At 53.4% G+C, this 24,614-nt stretch overlaps 2 protein-coding genes across 5 annotated transcripts in view; both read right to left on the bottom strand.

Moving 5' to 3' along the window:
* SLC22A1 (solute carrier family 22 member 1) overlaps positions 1–2,298 on the bottom strand; it is a 31,091-nt gene extending 28,793 nt beyond the window's left edge. The window contains exon 1 of one of the 3 annotated variants that reach the window (XM_055310876.1): positions 1,728–2,298. In XM_055310876.1, the coding sequence (XP_055166851.1) occupies positions 1,728–2,138 (411 nt within the window). In that variant the 5' untranslated portion in view covers positions 2,139–2,298. The remainder of the gene's footprint in view (positions 1–1,727) is intronic. The other 2 variants (XM_055310874.1, XM_055310875.1) reach the window with 2 other exon arrangements.
* A 6,851-nt stretch (positions 2,299–9,149) lies between these two features.
* The window catches only part of IGF2R (insulin like growth factor 2 receptor), a 101,421-nt gene continuing 85,956 nt past the window's right edge, over positions 9,150–24,614 (bottom strand). For both annotated transcript variants that reach the window (XM_055310302.1, XM_055310301.1), the window contains exons 38-48: positions 23,991–24,198; positions 23,489–23,635; positions 22,024–22,258; positions 21,133–21,269; positions 18,583–18,697; positions 17,350–17,496; positions 16,488–16,675; positions 14,514–14,700; positions 12,994–13,146; positions 11,909–11,978; positions 9,150–10,991 (exon numbers count right to left, since the gene is read on the bottom strand). In XM_055310302.1, the coding sequence (XP_055166277.1) occupies positions 10,575–10,991; positions 11,909–11,978; positions 12,994–13,146; positions 14,514–14,700; positions 16,488–16,675; positions 17,350–17,496; positions 18,583–18,697; positions 21,133–21,269; positions 22,024–22,258; positions 23,489–23,635; positions 23,991–24,198 (2,004 nt within the window). In that variant the 3' untranslated portion in view covers positions 9,150–10,574. The remainder of the gene's footprint in view (positions 10,992–11,908; positions 11,979–12,993; positions 13,147–14,513; positions 14,701–16,487; positions 16,676–17,349; positions 17,497–18,582; positions 18,698–21,132; positions 21,270–22,023; positions 22,259–23,488; positions 23,636–23,990; positions 24,199–24,614) is intronic.

The raw sequence follows: 24,614 nt of genomic DNA, 5'->3' as shown, positions 1-24,614 counted from the left end.
TCCTTGCTGCTCAGAATACTGCCCGAGGCTCCATTCAAATGCCACTTCCTTCTGGAAGGTGCCCATGATCTGTGCAGCAGCCAAGGTACACATCTACCCCAGGAGCCCAACGGCCCCTGTGTGTCTGCCCACACGTGACCCCGGGCACTGGTCTTCTTCTCACTGCCCTGGAGACTGCAGCCTCCCTGAGGGAAGCTCACGGCCTGTGTCCCTCCCAGCCCCATGGTGGTGCGGGAGCAGAGCAAAGGCTCAGACACTTTCCTGAGTGAGCAGACCGCGGAGTGAATAGATGAAAGATGGCATCCGGTCCTTTACTAGCAGAGGAGGTCTCATCACAGAGAACAGAACAAACACCTCCCTGTCTTGGTCGGATCTAGATTCCCAGCCAGAGTGTCAGACAGTTTGGTCCCCCCGGGAGTGAGGCATCTCATTGGTTACCTGTCTTTGGAGGATGTGTTGGAGACCAGGTGTTCAGGCAGTGGCAGGTAAAGCAAGTCACACCTGCGCCTGTTCCTCCTGAAGGAGAAACCTCTGTGCTGTCCCCTCCCCAGCCTTGCCCCTTGATCAGGCAAGGGAAGAGGACACAGCTCTTTCCTCCAGTAGGAGCCTTGGCTGTGCTGACGCTGAAACCACTAAGTGACCTCTTGTTCCAGCTAAGCAGTGCCCTCGCCAAAACCAGGCTTTGCTAACAGAGCGCCTCTGCATAACTTCCGGCCTGTGGTTTCAACAATGGTCCTCAATGCCAATCTCCAAGTGCCCACACTTTTCACAATGTGACACTTTTTACAAGGTCTATGAAGGGGAAAAAAAAATCTAGTGGCTTTTTATTAAAATATTCTCAAGGCACCATACAGAAAGAACCCACTGAACTATGCAGATGAGGCCTCTGACGCCATCGTCCCACCTGTAGGCCAGGAGCGGGGCCCCTGACGCAGCCCCAGCACTGATGCCATGTACCGTTGAACTTGCCAATCCTGTGGGGCAGGTGACTTGCCATTCCTGGCTGGCCCGTGAGGCAGTGGAGGCTCAGAGGCCCTGAGTAACGTACTCAGTGACGCCCAACTGATCTGTGGCACGGCTGGCTTTGAAAAGGTCCTTTTCCGGGCAGCCCAGGTGGCTCAGCGGTTTAGCGCCGCCTTCAGCCCAGGGCCTGATCCTGGAGCCCCTGGATCGAGTCCCACGTGGGGCTCCCTGCCTGGAGCCTGCTTCTCCCTCTGCTGAGTCTCTGCCTCTCTTTCTGTGTGTGTCTCTCATGAATAAATAAGTAAATAAATAAAAAGAAAGAAAAGGTCCTTCTCCAAAGCCAGAGCTGCTTCCACATGATCCCAGCCAGCATTTAGCTCTCTCATGAGTGCAGAAAGGGAGACCGACCAATCTAATGACACCCCAAGTGAATGCAGCAGGCTCTTAGAGAAGCCAGTGGGCCAGAAAGAAGAGGAACCTGTCTCCCCGCAGACCCATGTCCTAACAATCCAGCTCAGCCTGGCTTGCAAAGGTCTCCCCTACCTCCAGCCCGCTCCTCTAATACCCCACATCTACAGGGGACCAGACAGGAGAAGCAGGCCACCGAGTGCCCAGAACAGTGCCGGACATGTCCTAGGTGATCAGCGAATAAAATTCTCCTCCCTTCTTCCCTGATGCGAAGCTGAACCTTCTAGGATTTGCGGTGTGCTTCCTCCCTGCCCCTGCAGCCCTCCTGGTCCCTCAAACACAGGGCCCGGCCTCACCTCGGTCACGATGGAGGAGCCGGGCGTGTCGTAGGCCCAGCCGTGCAGACAGGGCCCAAGCGGCAGGTGGCTCCTGTTGGCGGCCAGGCCGGCCAGCGGGTCCACGCAGCCCAGGGCGCTCTGGTTCCAGTCCACCGCGTAGCTGCGGCACTGGCGGGGGAAGGCGTCGCCCGCGGGCCCCGGGCCCGGCACCGTGTAGTTGAGCTCCTCCGCCGCGCTCCAGCCGCACCGCCGGCTCAGCTCGGCCGCCCCGGGGCTCAGGCAGCGGTGATCCGGGGTGAAGGCCAGGAAGACGATGCCCACGTAGACGGGGGCGAAGGCAGCCGAGAGCAGGCATAGGGTCAGGAAGGCTTGCTTCTGGAACCAGCCAAACTCGCCGACCTGCTCCAGAATATCATCCACGGTGGGCATAATGGAGCCAGCACCTTCATCACTCTGACCCAGGTGCCGCGGCCGCGGTGGCCAGGGTCAATGTTCCGTGCGGGCTTCTCTGCAATGGGCTGGTTCGAAAGCAAGTTGCTGTCCAAGTACGTCTACCTGGAAGCCAACCAACTGGAAGCGATCTTTCACCCCGTGGCGCCCATGACAGGCAAGGGTGGAAGCAGGAGGGTGACTGGCCACATGGCTTGGCCGGGAAGCAAGTCAACTAGGTGGAGGTTCAAATTCTCTCTCTCTCTCTCTCTCTCTCTCTATTTTTTTAAAGATTTTATTTATTCATTCATGAGAGACACAGAGAGAGGGAGAAGCAGGCTCCCTGTGGGGGAGCCCCATGTGGGACTCGATCCCTAGACCCTGAATCGCAACCTGAGGCAAAGGCAGACGCTCAACCGCTGAGCCACCCAGGTGCCCCCTTGAATTCTCTGGAGTCAGAGCTCCCTCCCAGAGAGGAGAGAGCTAGAGCCTGCTGGGTAAACCCCCTGGTTGTCTCTTCCAGAGAGATTGCTTATCTAAAAACTTTATTTTAGAATCCAGCTAAATCAAAGAGAGCCAGCTGCCTGCTGGCACAGCTACAGGGGCTGTGCAATCCGGCGGCTCATAGGCTGGCCTGTACCCTACCCCCACCCCCACCCTTACCCCCACCCCCACCCCCTGCATGGCCTGGCCTTGAGCTTGGCTCTGCAGAGCATCTGATCCTATTTGCCACCGCCGCCGAGGGCTCTGCAGGCCAGCATCCCAGGTGAAAGGCTCTAGACTCAGCCACCAGCCAGGCTGACCAGTGACCATCAATGACAAGGCCGTCAGCCTCCAGCACAGGGCTCCTGCGAGTGTTCTGGAACTCCTCACGACGGCCTTCACGGGAGGTGTGATCAGACTCCCCACTGCTCAGCTGGGGAAACAGAAGCTTAGGGAGCTAACAGCAGCCTCCAAGTCCACGCTGTCACTGAACTTGAACCTCTTTCAGCTCCAGAGCAACATCCCTTCATTTATTAACCGGCCCTTCTTCACCACCTGCTGTGTTAGTTCTTTGGCTCACTCCACAAATACCGTGCCAAGTCCCTACACGTTTCCAGCAGCCCCAGGCTCCAGGACGCAGAGTTGGGGCAGCCCCTACCTCCCAACAGCTTACAGTTCAGGGGGGGACAGACTTACAAAGGGAGAGCTCCAGTGGACGGTGCTAGGGGAGCTCCCCACACTGGCCCCTCAGCCAGTTGAGCACCTTCCATCTATATCTATCCAGTGGGTTAATGGGGGGGGTGCGGGGGGTAGGGCAAGCAGTCTGTGAGAAAAGGCAGGAAGGGTGTAGCAGGCTGGGATGGAAAGGTGGCCCCCTGCTGGAGCCAGCACCCTGGGGTATCCATGGGACCTGAGACTCGCCTGTCTCCATGCAACACATCCAATGTGGCAATGCCACATGTGATTACATCACAGTTTAACAGCCACGTTCCTCTTCCCATTGCTGCCTTCGATGGAGCAAGTGGCCCTGTGGGGGAGCCCACGTGGCAAGGACATAAGGTACTGACAACTGCAGGGACGACGTGGGCTCAGAAGGAGATTTTTCCCCAGACTGCAGAGGGTCCAGCTACACTGTGGCCACACTCCTGTCCCCCAGACATGGGAGACACGTGTGTGTGGCCTTACGCACCTAGTTTTGTGGTCATGTGGCTACACAGCAATAAATGAGGAGAGAAACTGTGGGCTCTGGGGAGCAGCAGGGTCCTGAAGAGCCTGGGGGCCTAGGAGCCGCCTCGCTCCCAAGGCCTGTGGCTGGCTACCTGTGCTCCACGCGTGCCCCCCTGGGACCCCACTTGCCAGACTGACGGCCGAGGCCAGGCATTGGCAGCAGAGGCCGGGCTCGAGCAGCTCTCCCCTCAGCCCATCCGACTGCACACACCCCCTCTGTGGCCATCCTCAGAGCAGGGAAGGGGGCAGAGGGGCAGCCTGGGGTCCCCGGTCCCTCCAGGCCTTCACCCTGCTTCCCCCTTGGCCTCCTGTGGGGGGAAATCAGAGCGTGGGGCCTGCTCATCGTGGGGCAGAGCCGGGAGCGGGCCGTCAGGTCCTCTGGCCTCTCAGACAGGGACTCACGTCCTGCGTCTCGCGGGGAGGGACTGAGGCTGAGCACGCAGGGCCAGGAGCTGGCTACAAACTGCTCATAGTGCGGCAGCGGCGCCTTGGCTGGAAGCAGCCTCTGGTTTTCTGGTTCACCAGGCCTTCAGCCTGGGCACACGGTGAGGGGAGAGCTGAGCTCCCTAACACACTCATCCCCCACATCCTCACCCCAACATAGGACGGCCGGGCTTTGCAGGACCCCATGGGACCTGACCCAGCACCGCCCTCCCAGCCTGCCCAGGCGGTAGACTCCCAGCTGCTTGACTATACAACAAGCTGACGCCCGGGTCACTGGGCCAAGGGGACCAACTGGACATCAGGTGGGACCCCAGGAGCCTTGGCTGGAGCTGCTGACAGGAGACATCAAAACGGCATCAGATGGGAAATATCTTCCCTGCCCCCCATCTCAGCCCCGGGACACAGACACAGACGTCAGGACGGGTCCCTCCACCTGCGCACAGGAGAGGCAGATGGGGCAGTGTTTACAGTGCCAACGGCACCCTTTTGTTTCTGGACTCTTCTCCCTCTGCTCCGTGGGCACTGGGAGCTGGCCTCAAGCCCAGGGCTATACCGGCTGGTGTGGCCAAAGTAAGGCCCACGTCACGGGGCTGCAGCTCTGCGATCCCCCTGCCTATGCGGGCTGCTGCCAGAGGGCTGAGCACTGGCTGGGAGGGTGGGAAGGAGGGGGGCCTGGGCAAGCCTCCCCAGAGCCAGGACCTCACACACTCCCAGCTGAAAGGCAGTCCTTTCTACTGGTGTGAGTTCATAGGAAATGTGTCAGGGTCTCTTTCCCTGGTTCCTTGCATAGAGCTCCAGAAACCCTTGTAATTTCCTAGGTGACAAGCGTGTCCTTTGTTCTAATGATGTGACTCCTGGATGGCTCCTGGTCACAGGACAGACCAAGCCATGCTTGGAAGCTTGGAACGTTCAGCCCCACCCAATTCTTTTGAGGAGGAAGATGGGCTGAAAACAGAGCTAATGATCCATCAAGCCTATGTGATGAAGCCTCTGTAGGAATCCCAAAAGTGGGGCACTTGGGTGGCTCAGTGGCTGAACATCTGCCTTCAGCTCAGGTCGTGATCCCGGGGTCCTGGGATCGAGTCTCGCATTGGGCTCTCCACAGGGAGCCTACATCTCCCTCTGCCTATGTCTCTGCCTCTCTGTGTCTCTCATGAATTAAAAAATAGAGAGAAAGAAAGAGAGAAAGAGAAAAGAAAGAAAGAAAAGAAAAAAGAAAGAATCCCAAAAGTAAGGGGTCTGAGAGCTTCCTGCTGGTGAACGCATGCACACCAGGAGGATGACGCACCCCAACTCCACGGCGACAGAAGCCCCTGTGCTGCCCTATGCACCTCTTGATCTGGCTGCTCATCTGTTTCCTTGATCGTATCCCTTGGTAAACTGGTAAATATCAGTGTTTCCCTGAGTTCTCTGAGCTGCTCCAGCAAATCCATTGAATTCAAAGGGGAAGCAGTCATGGGACCCAGATCTGCATCCAAGTCACAGAAATATGGGTGACCTGGGGACCCTCGATCTGCAATTGGTGTCTGAAGTGGGGGGTGGTCTTGTGGGACTGGGCCCCATACCTGGGGTCTGAGGCTATCTCCAGGTAGACAGTGTCAGAATCCAGTTAAATTATAGGACTCGCAGGTGGTGTTCCAGAGCACTGCTTGGTGTGGGGAGAACCCCACACACTTGGTGACCCTAAGTGAGACGTTCTGAGTGAGGAGCAAGGGAGATACACACAGGAGAAGGGAGAGCTGGGTTTTACCTACACAGGAGGAAAACGAGTGGCCACTCGAGCCAGCCAGGGCTGCCCACTCGCTCTCTGTGTTGCCTGGACCAAGGACTCTGTTTCCCATCTCACGATCCCCGGCTCAGGTGCAGCGAGGGTGGCCGAGGACATCTTGGGGATCAGAATGAAAACAGGAGAAGCACCAGGCACTATGACCCTGTAATCAACCACCAAACCACCCATGGCAACTCCCCACCCCTGCCACCCCCACCTCGTGGGGGCCCCTCCCCTGGCTGCACTCAGCCCCAGGGCTGAGTCCCAGGCCTGTCCCAGGCCGCAGGCCTCCTCACCAGCTCTGAGGTTGCTGGTTCCCTCTCTGTGCCGCCAGGAGGGCACCACCGTGTCCTCTCCTCACAGCCTTCAGTCCCCAGCCCCTTCTCCAAAACAACAGCTTTCTCTTAAGGACCTGAAGGGACAGGGAAATGCAGTGGGGAGTATGGAAACCACCAGAAACGAGGAACCAGCACGGAAGCCGTGGTGAGATTCGGCAGGGCCATCAGGGCACGGCCTTCCTTGTGACGCAGGCCGTCCTCACACCGCAGGGCTGCCGCCCGTCCCATGTCAGGGCCCCTCTGCTGACACCAAACCCACTGACGCGGGAGCCCACCCCCCAGAGCTCGGCCAGAGGCCCAACAGGGCAGCCTCCTGTCTCCACCTTCCATCTCCCGGCGCCTGGACCATCCGGACCCAACAGCCTGTGTGTGCCTGCCTGGTTTGCCGCTGACAACCTCTGGTCCTCATCTGTCCCAGCACATGTAGGAAACAGAAGCCACACATATTCCTTCCTACCCTCCCTCCCTCCAGAGCTCAGAGGGCTGAGTGCTCACCAAGGTCACCCTCGGGGCCAGGGGTCCCTGGGAGCAGAGACTAGTCAGGACACTGGGGACGGGTTTGGAGCCAGCCATCACTGGGCTCTGGGTTCCAGTTCTATCCCCAACTGGATGCCGGCATCCCAAGTCCCAGTAGCCTCAGGATACCTATGTCGAAGTCCAGTCCACGAGAACCTACTGGGCTCTCAGTGACCCACCCACCCTGTCCCCGCAAAGGAGCCCACCTGTTCACTCGCCCACTCACTCCTTGACGGGCATGATGGCGATCACAGGTCACAGGGGGCAGCTTCAACGAGGGCCCCAGGCACAGCTGTGGGTCCTCCCTGTGCCTGCTGGCCACCAGGACCCTCTAGGGGACCGACCAGGCCTCACATCCCTGGATTAGCATCCCGGGGCAGCTGTAACAAAGGGCCACAGGCCAGGGGAACTGAAATCACAGGCCATGTATTAGAGGTCACAGTCCTGGAGACCAGAACCCAAAACCACAGTGTGGCAGGGCTGGTTTCTTCTCAGGGCTAAGAAGGGAGGATGTGTTCTAGGCCTCTCGTTGGCTTGTGGAAGGCCGTCTCCCCCGTGTCGTCACATCCTCCTCTCTCCGTCCACATCTGTCTCTGTCTTTGTTGTAAGGACACTGGTCCTAGTGGATGAGGACCCACCTCTGACCTCACTGGCAAACATTTAGAAAGCGCTGCATACCGTACCTTCTTGGAAACCTTCCTACCCTCCCTCCCTCCAGAGCTCAGAGGGCGGAGTGCTCACCAAGGTCACCCCCAGGGCCAGGGGTCATGCTCTCTGCAGGATCACTGGCTCGCCCCATGCTCTCAGGCCACCCAACAGGCTCACTCAAGGGTAAGGCCGACTTACCCTTTAAAAAAAAAAAAAAAAATATATATATATATATATATATATATATATATATTAACTCCGTTAACTCCATAATATGCCAATCACGAGCTAGTTTTCAGCAGTTACATTCCCTTCATCACGGCTGCAGAAGGATGTGATTAATTGGAAAACAGGGCGACCAGAGACACGGCCAGAGGTGACATCACGCAGCCTATGCCATTGCAATACAATTGTCAAGTTCAGCGGCGGTTTGGTAAAGCCGGTTCAGTTCTGTTCCCTTTGCCAGGGATTCTCACGTTTGTGAAAACTGAACCAGCGAATGCAGCTGGAGAAGTAAGCCGTGTGAGCACACCTGAGTCATGAGTGGTCTTCAGAAGCTGATGGAGATTTACATCTAACCTCATCTGAACCACCTGTCCCCAAAATGCTCATCACCCCTAGTGACCTAAACCCCAAGAAGAGACTTACATGTCCATCAGTTAACTCTCATGAAGGACTGGATTATCCCCCGATGTTGTTTTAAATGCCCAGGTGCCAATCAACCTTCTGGAAGGGATCATCGTACGCGCTGTACTACTTCAGTGGTTGGTGAAGAATAGGTTTTACGTGTTCTAAGAGCAGACTTCTACTTTACTAGGGTTTCCTTGATACAGGGTTGCCTCATCATGCTCATCCCCCACTTATTCTGCTCCTCCGCCACGCTTGGACAGTCTCAGACAAAAGGGCATGAGATAGTTGGTTCAAGGTAACTGGGTATCAGGGTTGTCCTCTTACCAATAAAATCACTTCTCTGAAAACATCATAGTTCCTACTATTTGCTGTCAGGTCACATTTTTCTAATACTACCCACAACAGCTGGCAAGGGTGGTGACTGTCTTCAGAGCCCAGGGGAGTGACAGTTGAGGTTCTTAGGAGTCCGAGCAAACACCCAGAAGGATTTGGCAGGTGGCTGCGGGTTCAGATGAAGACCTCTGCCATCAAGTTCACCAACACGGCCAGTGGGTGCCTGCAAGTGGCCTTCCTGACCCAACAGGGGTGGGGAGGGCCTTCCTGTGTGTGTCTTAGAGGGAAGCGAGCAGGCGGGAGAGGCCTGAGAGAACAGCCCCCTGGACATGAAGCTTGAGGACAACCAACTCCTAGGTGTCCGCTTTGGCAAACTGGGGACACCGTGACGTCTGCTTTCTCGAAAAAGAGGGCTGACGTGTCAGACCCCCAGAAAGCCGAATGCAGGCGAGGCGAGGCAGCCCCAGCGCTGCCCACGAAGGGCCAGCAGGACCCCACCGCCGAAACCCACATGCAGACCTCTTTGGGGACTCTACAGAAGAGCACACAGGCTCCCACACTTGGCGATGAGTTCAGCAACTCTTCACATCGAGGGGGGGGGGTGAAGAAAACATAACACTCGACTAATAATTTATCTTTTATTGAAATTATTGAATACTTTATATTACAGTAAATTCGATTGAAAAAAATGAGAGAAGAAATCAATTTTAAAAAATACACTCATGTTGAAATCAAAATTAGCCAGCCAAACCGAGTACAAACCAAGGAATTCTGTAGGGTAGTTTGCTTTTCAGTACATGAATACCACTGAGTCTATATACAATTCTATAATTCGAGAAAAGTCATTCATTAAACACTTCAAGAAAGGTGCCAACAGCCAGGGAAGGACAGTGGCCCCGCCCTCCCATCCTGCAGCACTGAGAGGCCAACCCAGCACCCCCAGAGCAGGAATCCCAAGTGCAACGCTAGGGCGAAACGCTGGCCCATCGGCTTTCATGCAGTTTCCGTAAGTCACGCACTGTGCAAATTAAGGCTTCTTATAGGTCGAATGGTTGATAAACACTTTTTTTTTTCTTAAAAAAATAAGCACAGTAAAGGTGGTATCATGAGAACCTGAAGAGGTGAGACCTATATCCCAAATCTGGAAAAAAGTTATTTTCTCTGACATCTCAACTCCATTCTCACACACACACAAAAATAATCTTTGGGTGGGTTGTTTGAATTCACCAGCCGGCGAAAGAAATACTGATAAATGTGCTCTGCGCACCTAGGATTGAAGACGTCATGCAAAAAGCTGCAGCCGTTACTGACTGAAGAGGCAGAGAACAGGCCTCCAGAGCCTAGGCACTCGGGGACCTCTGCACGTGTGTGTGCGTGCACGTGCGCGTTCCCTTAGGAAACAGGAAGCAAAGAGGAAGGACAGAATGGAGCGTTCTAACTTAGAGGCTACATTATTGACCAGTTCAAAAATCTCATATGGAACCTTCCTAGCACACCGACAGCTTCTCCTCCGGGCAGGGGATGAACCTTGACGTCACCCCTGCCGTCAGGGGAAAAAGGCTGTTGGCTTGTTTGTTTTTTTGTGTGTTTTTTTTTTGTTTTGTTCTTTTTTTTTTTTTTTTCCTTTTTCGCAAACCTGAGTAATTGTCAAAGTCAATAAATAGGAGGAGAGAATTAAATGCTAAAATATAATGGTCAAAACCATACAGGGCCTAAAGCAGCAAGGGTTTTTCTCAAATACGCAGCCCTCGGTTCCAAGATGCGTCTGGCCCGGGCGCACACTATGAAGCGCCCGGCTGCCAGGCTTTTAAAGTGAGGACTGGGGACAAAACCCAGGGCCCCGGCCCCGCCCCCAGTGACAGGAGCAGAGCCTCGTTCCAAGGACTGTAAACCTGACCTCCTCACCCTCTCCCCCAGCACAAAAACTCTTCCCTTTTGAAACAGTTTTTGTTAAAGGCAAAAATGATAGAAGCATCATCGAGCTGAAGTCTTATTTGGTTGGAGGTGCCTGGCGAGGCCGGACCCGCGTCTCCCGTAGGCACCAGGAGACTAGATGTGCAGGAGGTCCTCGTCGCTGTCGTCGTGGAAGGATGCCAGGCCGCCGGAGGTCCCGGTCTTCTGTGGCACAGGCCGTGGCTTCCCCCTGCGGACCCTGTCCCCTGTCACCAGCCCCCCTGCACCATCGGCGCTCTCCCGAAGCCCCCTCCTCTGTGGGATCCTCCCATGCGGCACACTCGCGGCCCCAGTCCCTCTGCCCGAGTGCACCCTCACCTCCGGGATGGTCAGGACCTCATCCTCACTGTCCTGGTCATCCCCATGCAGGGAGGTGAGGGCTTCGGCCGTCACGGACTTCGTGGTAATGTGCCCGTTCTCCTGTCCTTCCTTCCCGGGCCTCGGGGTTGGTGTCTGGATCTCTTCCATCAGCCACTCGGTTTCGTTCTCATCCGCCTCCTCCTCCTTGTTCACCTGCATGAGACAAAGCGAGACCCTGGAGCCTGTTCTGCTCTTCTGTCACCCTCCCTTCCAGGACCTACCCATGAGCTGGGGAACCCCTCCCTGCCCCCTGCAGTCAACCCTTTCCCAGGCTCCCCCATCAGGGAGAGGAAGGGTCAGCTGGCAAGGTCAGCTCCTGCTGAGAGCCCACCAAGGCAGACAGGGCCAGGAGGAAAGCCTCCACATTGAGCTAGGTGCCCTCAGGGGACAGGAGGGGCCAAGTGGTGAGACAAGCCTCGGGAAGGAAGTGACTGTGTCTGAAATAAGCCTTTTAGAAAGCAGTATGGTGGCTGTATCAGGAGGCACGAGCGTGCATATGCTCTTTAAACAAATAATGTGTTTGGGGGAAATTTATCTGAAAGCCAACCATCCAAATGGCAGATACACGAAAATTTTCATTATTATTATTATTTTTTTAATAGCCAACAAAAGCCCTCCTGGGTGGCTCAGTAGGTTAAGCATCTGCCTCCAGCTCAGGTCATGATCTCAGCAGGGTCCTGGGATCAAGCCCCAAGTTGGGCCCCCTGTTCAGCGGGGAACCTGCTTCTCCCTCTGCAACACCACCCCCCCCCCGCCCCAGCCCCCCGCTGCCAGCTCATGCTTTTTCTCTCTCCTGCTCTCTCTCAAATAAATAAAATCTTAAAAAAAAAAAACAACCCTCCCCTAAATAAATACAGCCAAAAAAGTAGAAACAACTTCAGTATTAAATGTTCTAAGAAAATCGGCTATAATCACAATGAGAAAAAGTTATAGGAAAAAAGGACAAGACATGTGTTTCGGTTCAAAGCAATGGATGATGTCTCCCCTTTTGCGTTTTTCTTGTCATCACCGACTGATGTCATCACCATACGGACAGCCCGATACTGGGGGCAGGGGAGGTGGGAAATTACCTTCGAGTATTTGTAGGACACGTTGGCACTTCTCCTGCAGCAGCTGGTCAGTCTGCTCACCACGATCTCCCTGTAAGGCGAGTGGTCACTGCTGGGTGGGACCAGCAGGGCAGGAGGCCCACCTGGCCAGCCCCACCACCTCGACCGCCCACTGACAGAAGCCGCAGCGACCACAGGAGTGGCCCTCCACGGCACAGGCGCACTAAACCCATGGCAGCTGGGTCAATTCAGTGAAAAGAACACTCTGGAATCAGACAGAAGGGGATTTGAAACCTGCTCTGCCTCTCAGCAGTCTAGCGAGGGCAGGAGCAAGTTACCTATGTTTGTGCTGTGTGACTACGATAAGACCACGTTGTTCCCACCACCCCAAGGCTGCACTGAGATTACGCGTGCCAAATAACTAAGCCAAGACCAGCTCACACCCAGACCTTCTCCCCTGACTCTTCATTCCAGCACATGCCTCTCTGGGTGGGATGGCTGCACACAGATTCTGGACGCCCTCTCTCATTTGCCAGGGCTGACCACACACAGGGCTCGTAGGCTCGGTGTTTCACTCATGCATGATGTGGAAGTCTGCTGGATGGACAGCCACACGTGGTGACAAGCCCTCTGACCCAAAAAAGGCGAGCCAAGGGGATGGTGTCATACCTGGCACACAGCAGGCTCTAGTAAATGCTCACTCTTACAATGGGAGGAAGGGGGCGGGGAGTATAGTGTAGAGGGGTCAGTGGATCAAAAGGAAGTCTGCTCATAAAAGGTGCTAATTTTTTGTCCATCTCAGGACACATCCAGAGACCAATGTCCTAGATACAGATGGGCCAGGCCGAGAGCCTGCAGAGCATCTCCTATGTGACGTGAGCACCAGAATGTGGCTCACAGGCTGGGGACAGGTTCCACAGCCCTGCTCAAATAGAACACCTTGTCACAGGAACACAGGCAGTTAAAAAAAACACAGCTTTGAAGACAGCTTCCATAATTTACACACACACACACACACACACACACACACACACACAGAAGCTCAGATCCCAGGACTCCAACTTTGAAGCACTGGCCTCAGGGCCCACCTGCCTCTGTCTCCTTACCTCCTTTCCTTCTTGTAAAGCAGCAGGGTCAGCAGACAGCCGGTAAGTGCCACCAGCAACAGGCTGAGGACCGCCCCAACGGCCTGGCTTCTCTCCGACAGCCCCTTGTGCTCCTGTGTGTCCTCGCCTGCATTGTCACCATCAAGGCCCACCCTGAAAGGAAGCCACATCACTCGGTGGCACATCCCCCCGAGCAACAACCCCTGTAGTCCCCAACCCAGGGTGTGGAGAACAGCAAAGGACAGAGTCCTTGGATAGCGAGATGAGGTACGAGTATGGAAAACAGGTGCACAAGCAGGAGTACAGGTGGAAGGTGCTGCCTGGAGTGAGGCGGGCGGCGATTACGGAGGGCCACACGCACATCCCTGGGTCACCCCACTACTCATCAGACTCCTAAGTGTGTTCTCGTTTCTACTTCGGGCTCTCCTGTGAGCCAGGAATTATTCTGAAGTGTGTTTTAGTGTCTAAATGTGTTTCCATTTTTCACTTAATTTCTCATTACTGGTTCCTAACTTAATTGCACTGATTGTGTTATTTATATGGCACCAATGTTTAGAAATTTGCTAAGACTTGCCTTACATCCATGTTCCTAGAAAACACACGATAAAGTGGACTCTTTTTAAAAATGAAAACTAATCTAAGATCTAACAGATGTGATGTGGAATCCCCACCACCATCCCCTAGCACAGTTTTTCCAGACTACAGTGAAATCCCTCTTCAGGAAACAATAGAAACAACTGCAAGGCCGGAACTTTATCTCCTGATCCTAGTCTTGGGACAGAGGATGAGAAACTCCTGTAAGAACCGACCTGGATGAACCCAAAGAAGAAATCCAAGAGGACAGCAGCTTGTAGCCTTTTGTTCTAGATGAGTGCCTCTAAACCTGGCCAAGAACTAGGCAGAGAGACGAAGGCTGTGGGGCATGAGAAGATGTAGGTTCCCTTACCGGAAAGCCCTCAGCACAGAAATGCACACCTCTCATGAAAACCTGGCCTACGGCTGATTGTCAAAATTTGTAGAACAAGTTTTCGTTCATTCAAACATAAACAATACTTTGTTCGAGTTAAAGGGACATTTACCATATAAGAACCTGCACTAGAACACAAGGAAAAATGTGCTGGGAGCACAAAGATGAGACTGAGCATCTGCTGCTCGCAAGCCAGTGAGGGGACGCATTGGCCAGGGAAGGCCAGGGCGCAGGGGAAAGTGAGGGCGGTCAGGCCTCGTGCATGCAGCCGGCAGGTGGACGGCCAATGCACCGGGAGTGGTGGGTGGTGGGGACAGGGACCAGGAAGGGTGACGCTTGGACAGCCCCTGAAGCTGGGTACTGGCTATATGTTTGCTTCCCTGGTTCTCGGGCAGGCTGGAATATTCCCACAACACCTGGTGGGGGTGTAGGGATGACACATACAAACATAAGCTTGAGCTAAGTTGAGAGCAGGCTGGAGGTACAGCTGGGAAGTGTCCATCCAAAGGGGAAGTGACCCAAAGTGCTGTCCGTGCCAGGACAGCACACTCACCCCAGGGGACACACAGCAGAGGTGTACCAAGAGAAAAGGTACTGGCAGTCGGCGGTCTCGTGGCTGAACTCGGGGATCCCGTCCTTCACCAAAGGATCACAGTGGAAGAAGATGGTGGAAGACACAGACTTTGTCTTATCTTTTCCACACTTAGAGGATGAGGCAAACACCACATCCAGGTCACCATCTGTTGGAAAGGAAGACAACACAGCCACGCCACATTATCACCATTTCTAAAAAGCTGGTGTAGACTTAAAATCATACGTGAAGGGCCTTCTTCAAAGGTCTTCTTTGAAGACCTTCTTTCACAGATGCCTGACACATTACAGAGGCCCTGCCTTAAGTCAAGGAGCAGGAATGACTTGAACCTGGCCCCAGAAGAGGTCTGGCCTCTGTCCTCAGCTCACAGAAGGATTCAGAACAGGGACCGGCCATGCGGGATCAGCTCATCTGGACAATGAAATGGACCAACAGGGCAACCAAGCAGCCCGCCAACTAAACCAGCCTCCACAATGGAGCCCCGAGTGTTGGGGGTGGTGGTGGTGAGCGTCTCTGGTTGGTGAGACTCCGTGTGTATCATCACACACACACACAGACACTAGGAATGTAACACATCCTGATTCCACAGGGAGAGGACGATGGAAGCATCCAGCTCCCTTCTGGGGAGCCATTCTTTGTGCCTCTTCCCTTGGCCAATTTCTATCCTTAACTGTGACTGTAATAGCTCAAATGAGTCCTGAGTCCTAGCAAATGCTCAAACCTCAGGGTAGTGATAGAAGCTCCCTGAAACCTGTAGTTTGTGTCAGAAGTGAGGGAGCCATGTGCGGACAGTGCCTTCTCCAAACTGCCAGTGGCTCGAAGTCCACAGTCAGCTGAGCTACAGAGCCAGGGCGTTCAGTGTGTGAAGTGGACACGTCCACAAACAGAGCCCGAGGCTCTGCGGGCTGGGCCCAGGAAGGCCCCATGTGTTCTCACTCATAACTGGCTGAGGTATGACCCGAACAGACCATCCTGCCAGGCCGGCACACAGGCACACGTCCACGAGCAGATGGGGGAGCCGGGATGGCAGCTCTGAATCACAGTGAGATGGGGCTCCGTGGTTTCCTCCTCTTGCCCTCTGTGGTGAATGAAGACTTGGGAAGAGATTTAAGCTGCATTTCTTCACGAAATGCAAAGAGTGGTCTTCAAACTAAACTGACTTTCCTGTGTTGATGAATACCGAAGTGAATAGGTCTGCAAGGGGTTTTATTAACTACGAATAAACAAACACATTGATCCAAATAAACCCAACTCAGAATTACTGGATAAGAACAGAGAACCATGGGCGTTTACACCATGACGTGGAGTTGTGAAAGCAAATCAGGCTGACCTTTGGCGGGTCCCTCTGGCAGGCCCGAGGGGCAAGGCTAAGTGCAGTAACACTTGGGCTCAGTGTCCGAGCACAGAAACATGGACATCTGGGCTTCTACCACTCAGGGAGTGGCAGCTTCTCCCCTCGGGGAATTGCTCAGGAGCCCTTTTTACATCAAAGTCGGCTGGGTTTTTAAACATGTTTAACTTTTTAAAGGGTGTCTATCTTTTTCTTTTCATCCTTTTCACAAACATACAATGTCTTCCTCTCCTCTAACAATATCTGAAGTTGCCAAGAACCAACATGACAAAACCAAATGGAAGGTGACTCTTGGACATGCACACTGTGTCTTCTGCCTTCACCCTCACTTCACAACCTCTGGTTCACACCAAGGTTTGGGCTTTCAGGTGTTTCTCTGTTAACTGAGGTGCCTTCTTCCTATAGGGAAATGCTCATCTCACACAACTCTTCAGCCCACTGAGCTGACCAGGTACCAAGACACAGAATCAGACCAGGGCTCCTGCTTTAAAATCAGGGATTTCAACTAAGGGAGTTTCTTCACAAAGATGTTAAGCTCTTCCCTCAAAGAAGCCGAACAGGGAATGTTAATGGAAACCAATTACCTTGAATGTAGTATTTGGTTTTGTCAGAAGTTCCAACTTTCCTACTGAAGTGTTGGTCATTGGGCTTAACCTGGCATATGTTGGCTCCAGAGCATGCGGGATTTCTGGAGCTCGTGATAGAGGAAAGCTGGATCTCATACAGGTACTTATCCCCATTTGTTCTCATGTCTCCAGAGGCACTAAACAGCCTGAAGAGACAAAAAAGATGGCATGGCCTCCAGTCCTTCAAGAAATCCACTTACATACACCCAAACACCCAGAACAGCTGCAGGGCTGCAGGTCACGGCCCTGCTCCTGCTTTGCCAGCCTGGGGGGCCTAGGAAGACACCTGAGGGCACCAACCTCCACCCCATCAGCTTACTGCCTACCACCCTGCACTCTGAGAGCTGGTGTGCAGTCTCAAATGTGGCATTCCCCACACCATGCCCCCCGCAGGCTGCCCCCCCGCACAGCCAGCAGGTGTGTGGCCAGTCACCTTGGCTCCCTGACCTCAGGAACCCCTCTGGGAAGACCACTGAGAAACTTTTTCACAAACCAGTAAGCCCAAGGCTTCCTGATCAAAAACTGTTTCAAGGTTTCATCTTCCAGCTTCGAACCCATGGGACTATCAGGAAGGCAAGGAGGAGGGGTGACTTTATTTTTACACTCGAGAGAATTCACCATCTTTGGTGCTGAAACTTCATAGTTGAGTAATGCTTTCCCTCAGTTTAAGCAAAATATGACAACTACCTAGAAACAGTAACTAAAACACACTGCCTATTTTTCTCACAGCTCCCCCCCTCCCCCCAACCAGGGAAAGATCTAAATTGCTGGTTTAATTTTGAATACATGTCAGTGTTCTAAAGGAAAATGTTCCACTTACTTAAAATAAATATCTCCAAGGCTGAAGCTCTTGCCATTTATAGGGTTGGTGATGGTGCCGTTCACCATCTGCACCTCCTGAGGCTTCACCGCACAGGCGGCCCGAGAATCCCAGCTGAAGTAGTAAGTGCAGCTGTCGATGTCGAACCTGGATGGAGGGGAGCATGGACTGCGGTCACGCCCACTGACTTGGGGCCTTGCAGAGCCTTGTGTGCCTGGACGACGGCCACTGGCTTTCAGGGGTCCAGGCGCTTCTGAGCTCTGGGAAACCCCCCACCTGTGCACCTGCTCCTGCTGCCCCCAGGATGCGTGCCAGCACCTCTGCACTAGGATGGCTATTATTTACACTTCTCAACAGCATAATAAGGAAGATGATGGTCTAGCTCATCAGCAATGTGAAAAAGTACGCAACTGTTTAATATGGGCTTGTTTAAATTAAGAAACTATGTGACATCTAGGGGCTCCTGGGTGGCTCTGTTAGTTAAGTGTCAGGTCATGATCTCAGGGTCCTGGGATGGAGAGTCCCATGTCGGGTTCCCTGCTCAGTGGGGAATCTGTTCCCCACTCCCCTTGCCAGCCCAATAAATAAATCAAATCTTAAAACAATAAAAAACAAAAAAATCAAAAACACTGTGTGACATCTAAAAGCTGGAAAAATTTGCCCCCAAATTTTTGAACTGTATTTTACAAGCTTTTTTGACTCCTACATTGATTTAAATCCTCAGACAATTCCTGGGTCTCTCCAGAAATTCCAGCCCAGCTTCTGGAAGAATCAAACAGCAGCTCATATGCTCCCTCTGTTGGCCAAACTCCTCCTAGCATTAGATGCAGAGTTGCCTAGAAAATTCTAGTAGAATCCAAGAGCATCCCAGGTGCCAGCCCCACCTACTTGGGGGTCTCAGGCCGCTTGAACAGCTGGCCTTGGGTGGCACCCATTGTTGCCCCTTTGGGTCTACAATGATGTTGAAGGCAGAGGCCAGTTAAACACCGCTTTACATCACCGCTTTAGTCAACGGACCACGGTGTCCCAGCCTTTTCCAGGAAATCCCTCCTGGTGCAGAGCAGCTCTACACACTATCGGACAATTAACAGCCCTGGGCCCCTCCTCACTGCGGCCACCCAAACACCCTTTCCCTGCACACCCGTCTGCATAGCCACAAGCGAAAACCATGTAGAGAGATCCTGGCGGGCCCCGCTCCATGCTCGCTTCCCGTGGAGGCCCCGACTCTCTCACCTCATGAACGAAGGTCTGCCCACTGTCTTCGCACAAGTCAACTCTATGACGGCAGATGCCGTCTTATTCTCCCCACACTGATAACCTTTTGAGTAAGTTACGATGACTTTGTCATCTGAAACACACAAATGATGGAGGTGACGTTATTTCTGGTTATAAAAAGCTTCAGTGTCAGAAGTCAACATCTATATTAAAACCCCAAACAGAACAAATGTTCAGCTTTCTGAAGACTCATAAGTCTTCAGTCTTGGGTTCTCAGCCTTGCCAAGCTCGGTGACCGCCTCCTGGTCCACACCACAACCTGCACGGCTAGGGAAGACCTGGGTTCAGATCCCAGCCCGCCTGCTCACTAGCTGCCTGACTCTGGGCTACGCAGCTGCTGAGCCTATCTCCTCACCTGCGCAAGAGCAATACTGCCAAAGTGTCTGCCACGTGCCCAGTGCGACGGGCACAGAGAGAAGAACCTCACATAATGCCAGCTGTCATGGGGGCTCTAATTCCAGTGTCATTTAGGTGCTTTCCCAACAAATCCCCTCATCTGAGTGCCCCGGTAGTAATGGGAGGTGCTAGACCTCCAAACTACAACGAGAAAAACCAGAAACAGAACGACTCTGGTTTTCTCGGGTCTTCTGGCTCTGCATTCAACTTTTCCACTTCTGAAAACACAGATAAAGAGTTGAGACCCTGACCTGCAGGATCTAAGAGGAAAGTGAGCACTGGTTCTCGGCTGCAAGTGCACAGAAGCCAGTGTGGCAACCAGCTCAGCTCTCGCACTGCTGCCAGCTACTGTGTAGGGCTGCCCAGAGTTGTCCTGGGGCTGCCTGAGCCCAGCCGGCCTGGCTCAGGGCCACAGGGAGGAGCCCTCGGGAGCCAAACACACCCAAGACAGGAGAGGCCAGGGGAACACGGGCCTTAGTACCAGCTTCCTACATGTCCTACCCAGGACCCAGGTCAAAGCGCAGGGGACTTGGCTCGGCCAGAGGCCCAGGCTCTTGGCCTTCCCCAAATTCAAAGTGGTACTGGATGAGTTAAATATTAGGTGCCTCAGTAAAATTTTAGAAGAAAGAGTTCTATTCTTTAAAAAGAAATTATTAAACTGCCAGAGTACGGAACCAAACCAGTGCAAGTCATAATGTAAACACCCCGCACTACCAGGCAAGCCACTCGACCTTCCGCGGCTTAGTGCCCCTGACCTGTGACCTGGACTCTAACCCCAAGCCCAACCTCACGACACCAGGAGGATTACACAGGCAGAAAGCACAGCTGGGGATCAATGTTAGCAACTGGAACAGAGAGTCAACTTCTCCACCCCAAATGGCCGCAGCCCTCACTGAGATGGGGGTCATGGTGTTTGTCCTCGGACAGCTGTCCTGTTGGGGCCCCCAGTGTGCTGGGGACCAGGAGCTCCCTGCTAACGGAAGTTCCAGTGAGTCCTTCATGAAGCAAACCTCTTTCAGCTGGTTGTGGGAAACTGAGGGAAGGGCTGATCCTGTGTCCACATACAATCATGAGACTGCAGAACAGAGCTACCCTCACCCTCACTGTGAGCTGTGTGGGGATGGCCATGAACCCGTGGGCTAGGAGGGCCCCTCCAGGCGATGTGACCGACCTGCAAGACCTGATGCACTTCTCGTCAAGAGTGACAGGGGTTCCCTTGGAAACCTGCTCTCCCTCCCAACAGCTCCAGCAGACTCAAGTCACCCTGTGGCCTAATCAGGACAACTCGGGGCCCCGCTCTACTCTAGCTAGGTAAAGGTGTTGTTCTTTCTGGTACCCCAAACACACCCCAGTTGTTCCTATCTAAGAAAGACCTACCTTCTCTTGTAAATAATGAAAAATAGGCATATCGGGGTGACTCAGTCAGTTAAGTGTCTGATTCTGATTTTCATTCACATCATGATCTCAGTTGTGAGAGTTGTGAGATGGAGCCCCATGACACGCTCCGCACATGGAGCCTGCTAAAGATTCTCTCTCTCCCTCTCCCCAGCCCCATCCACGCTCTTGCTCTCCCTCGTTCTCTCCCAATAACGAAAGATAGAATCTTCCACTCAACAACCAATTGCAAGTTGAATTTTCTACTAACGTTATTAAGACTTTCATTATATTCTAGATTATTAAGACATTCCAAAAATGTACCCCTGAACTATCTTTACCAAGATAGTCTTGGTAAAGACTTATGTAACTGCCGTTCAGCTCTCCCGAATAAATGCTGGCACATGTATACGCAGACTTCAACACTCAACCCATAATGGGAGCAAGGATTCAGGGGAACCTTAACCACTGTGACCCTCCCAGGGTAGAAGTACGTTCCCAGGAGAGGTGACCCCTCCACATACACCTGCCAGAACTGCTATCTCTGAGAATACAAAATGGTACTTATTCTAATGTTCCAGGAATTTCCAAAATGCTTTAGAAACAGTCATTGGGAAGAGTATGTGTCAGTTTCAACTAAAGCCAGTGCTGCCCTCCTGGTCCTATGAGGAAGCCCTCACCTTCCCAACTCTGATGCAACACCTATAACCTGAGCACGACAAGGACCCAGGGCCTTACCTAAGACATCCAGTTTCTGTGTATGAACGAGCCCCAGGGCCTGGACGACTCCAGATGCACTCTTCTTGCAAATGCTGGCTCTGTCAGAGCAGTCGAGAGGCCCTTTATATATCTTCTGACACAGATTTATATAGTACCTGCAAAACAATCCAAAGGGATGCGGGGGTGGGGGTGCAAGGTCAGTCTGCCCTGACACACTGGGGTGCAGCTCTGTGCATAACTTCCAGGAACAGTACTCATTCCGACAACCAAGTATCCCATAGCACCTCTGAATGGAGCACTGAAACAGACTTTCAAATAAAGGCCCAAGGAGTAGTTAGCTACTGGAGAAGGGAGTATGTCACCCAGGCAGGTGGGGGTGAGCCCTGAGACGCTGTGGTTTTGAAGAGCTGGAGTTGAAGAGCAGCAGTGGCTCCACTCCTAGCAAGCTGGTAACCTTAGGACCAAAGTCCTGCAAGTCCAGACAGAGGACTTCCCAAGCCGGGGGCCCCTGGCAGAGGGGGAATCGCACATGGAGTGGCCACCACAGCCCACAAACCTCGGACCCACACAAAGCCTAAGGGGTTCATGCCAAAGAGCTGAGAATACATACACACACACACACCCATACACCCAGCAGGGGACAGAAGTCCCTCACAAGCACAATGCTGATCGAGACTCATTCTATGGAACCATCCACTGATCTCCAGCTTCTGGTTCCAAAGGCTCCCTTTCAAACGTCCACCTCTGCCTTCAAAACCTGCCCCATGCCCTGCCCCTGATGCCAGCGGGCTGCTTCCCGGGGCACACCAGGCTTACGTGGCAGCCCCAGCTCTGCAAGGACAAAGGGGGTAGACCACCATGAGCCTACTACCTGAAGGACATGGCCAGCAAGTGGCAACAGGTACTCACGAGACTCCTTCATGGACAAAGAACCAGGACCCGGTGAGCGAGGACAGCAGCCGTAAGTCATAGGTTTTGTGCTTCTGGATGAACTTGCACTCCATCTTCTTCGGAGGGCAGACAACTTTTGTTTTCCACTCAAAGGTCACCTCGCAGCCACGAACTTCACTGAAAACCTGTGGCCTCCCGATATCAGCATCCTCGTCGCACTTGAAGATAATCGAGGACATCCGGTGGCTGTTTGCTGGGGAACGGCACACAGGGAAACTTAGACCACAGCGTGGCCCCAGGCCGGCTCTCAAGCCCCCACCCACTCTGCTGTGCTCCATGCTGATGACTCCACCTGTCAGTGCCCACTGCCCCTGTGCCCCAGCCAGAACTCAGCCTGCCTCATTCACGCCTACCCAGACCCCGAACAGACCAAGGCCCCTCAGGGCCCAGTGTCTGTCTCTTTCTGTGCTTCTTAATGACCCCATGGCACTAGCTCAATCCCTCATGGAATTCAACGTTTGGTCACGCATGAATGAGGACAAAAAATAAAAACAGCAACAGTAAGAGACCTGGAATTAACTAAAAACATGAATGTCATCCAACAGACCAGGAGAAAGATCTTAAGAAGCCTCAAAACTATGATAGTCCCTGGGCAGCCCGGGTGGCTCAGCGGTTTAGCACCGCCTTCAGCCCAGGGCCTGACCCTGGAGACCCGGGATCGAGTCCCATGTCAGACTCCCTGCATGGAGCCTGCTTCTCCCTCTGCCTGTGTCTCTGCCTCTCTCTCTCTCTGGCTCGCTGTGTTTCTCATGAATGAATAAATAAAATCTTTAAATTAATAAGTATATACATACATGACAGCACCCTGAAGATTTAACACTTTATAGTTTCTATCATCTTGTTTCCTGTTCCTTTATAAAAATTAATTTTTTTAATGCATTTTCTCATCACTTTCCTTGAGAACTCCCATCTGTTGGTGTCACACATTTGAGAAGGATTTGCTCACAGCCCTGGTCTCCATGCATCATCAGAGCGAGGGCACGAAGTCTGGCTCACCCTGAAGGCCCGGCCCCTGTCCTGGGCCCGCCATAGAGCCGAGAGCCAGTGAATGAGCCCACCACTGTTCTCATCACTCCCAGCCTGCAGACCCATGACAAGTAGGTCTCTACAGAGGCAGGAACGGGCCTCGCCAATGTTGCAAATTAGCATAAGGGCACCAACCCCCCATGTTACTGAATGGACCTCGCTGACCACCCAGCATCTGCATCTCAGCCCTGCTCTACTCCAGTCTAGGTACATGGTCACATAACACATCCCATGGAGAATTTGAGATGTCCTTTCTTTATGGAATATAGGCCTGACATGGAAAAATATATGCGACAGAATTAACCCAGACATCCACAAAGCTCTGAGCATGAAGCCAGCCTGGGAGGGATGCCAGCTAAGTGGCAGCCAGAGCCCAGATGCATGCTCCGCTACGTACAGTGTCTGCAGAAGCCCCACTCGTGGTCTCTGTCATAGTTTGCAGTGGTAGAGCACCAAAGCCTTGCGCGGCCCTCCACAACACACTCCTCGTAGCTCTTCCCATTGAATATGAAGGGGAACACACAGGGATCACCTGCCTCAGTTTCTGGAAAAAAGAAAAACATCTGGGTGACCCTGATTCCCAGCACATCAGTTGTGCTTTCCTTGCCAGGCACGGTCACCTAGGAATGCTCAAAAGGATCTCGTGTGGAAGCAATCACCCTAAGCCAACATTGGGACCACTGGGATTCTTGGTCACAGTGTAACAAGTGGCTCACAGGCCAGGGTGTGTCCGAGGCCCAAGCACTCACACTCAGGGCTGTGTGGACAGAATGCCATGTGGTCCAAGCCAGGAGTCCACTTTCATAGCATCTGGAGCTTCATTCCTCAGTTTTTTCCTGCAGCCGGGTCTAACACCACGTTTTAAAGGAACATTAAAACATCCTGCTACAAAGATTTACCTGGAGGACAATTATCTCCATTGGCGTAACTTAAAATGACAGCTTCATCCTGGTGCCTGTAATCTAGTCTCATCGACGCCAGCCGTCCAAAAGATGCCCCTTTGCTCCCAGAAAGTAGGCAGACACCCCCATCCTTACAGCCTCCTTCATCTAGGCCCGCCGCCGCAGTGCACACCCCGATGCTGTAGGTGCGTGAGTCTCGAGTCACCTGGACAGACAATAGCACACGTGGGGGGTCAGAAGTCTGGAGGTGAAGAGAGAGCCATCACTGCAGGGAGGTGGACTTATGCCAGAAACCAGAGGCTGCCAGGGACTCTGCACAGGTGCCTCAGTGCTCTCCACCTTCTCACCAATCCTGACCTGCCTCCGCAGGGCAATGCCTTACCCACCACCTGAGCATTTCCCTCCAACCACTGGAAGGATCCATACCTACACCCCCAAGCCCAGCCTCTTCCTCCTCCCTCCAGGCCCCTACTGGCTGCTCATCCTCCTTCCCAAAGCCCAAGGAGTGCTGAGGTCTGGGTCGATGAGCAGAAAGCAGACAGAGCCTAAGCTTGGATCTTGCCTTCCTTGCTCAGCCCCGTCCTCTGTAAGCTCACACCTGCTGCACACCTGTCACACCTG

This window comes from Nyctereutes procyonoides, unplaced genomic scaffold (genome assembly GCF_905146905.1).
Source record: "Nyctereutes procyonoides isolate TBG_1078 unplaced genomic scaffold, NYPRO_anot_genome, whole genome shotgun sequence".
Classification (NCBI taxonomy): Eukaryota; Metazoa; Chordata; class Mammalia; order Carnivora; family Canidae; genus Nyctereutes; species Nyctereutes procyonoides.
Note: the sequence above shows the minus strand (reverse complement) of the source record. Positions and strands in the feature narration are given on the sequence as shown.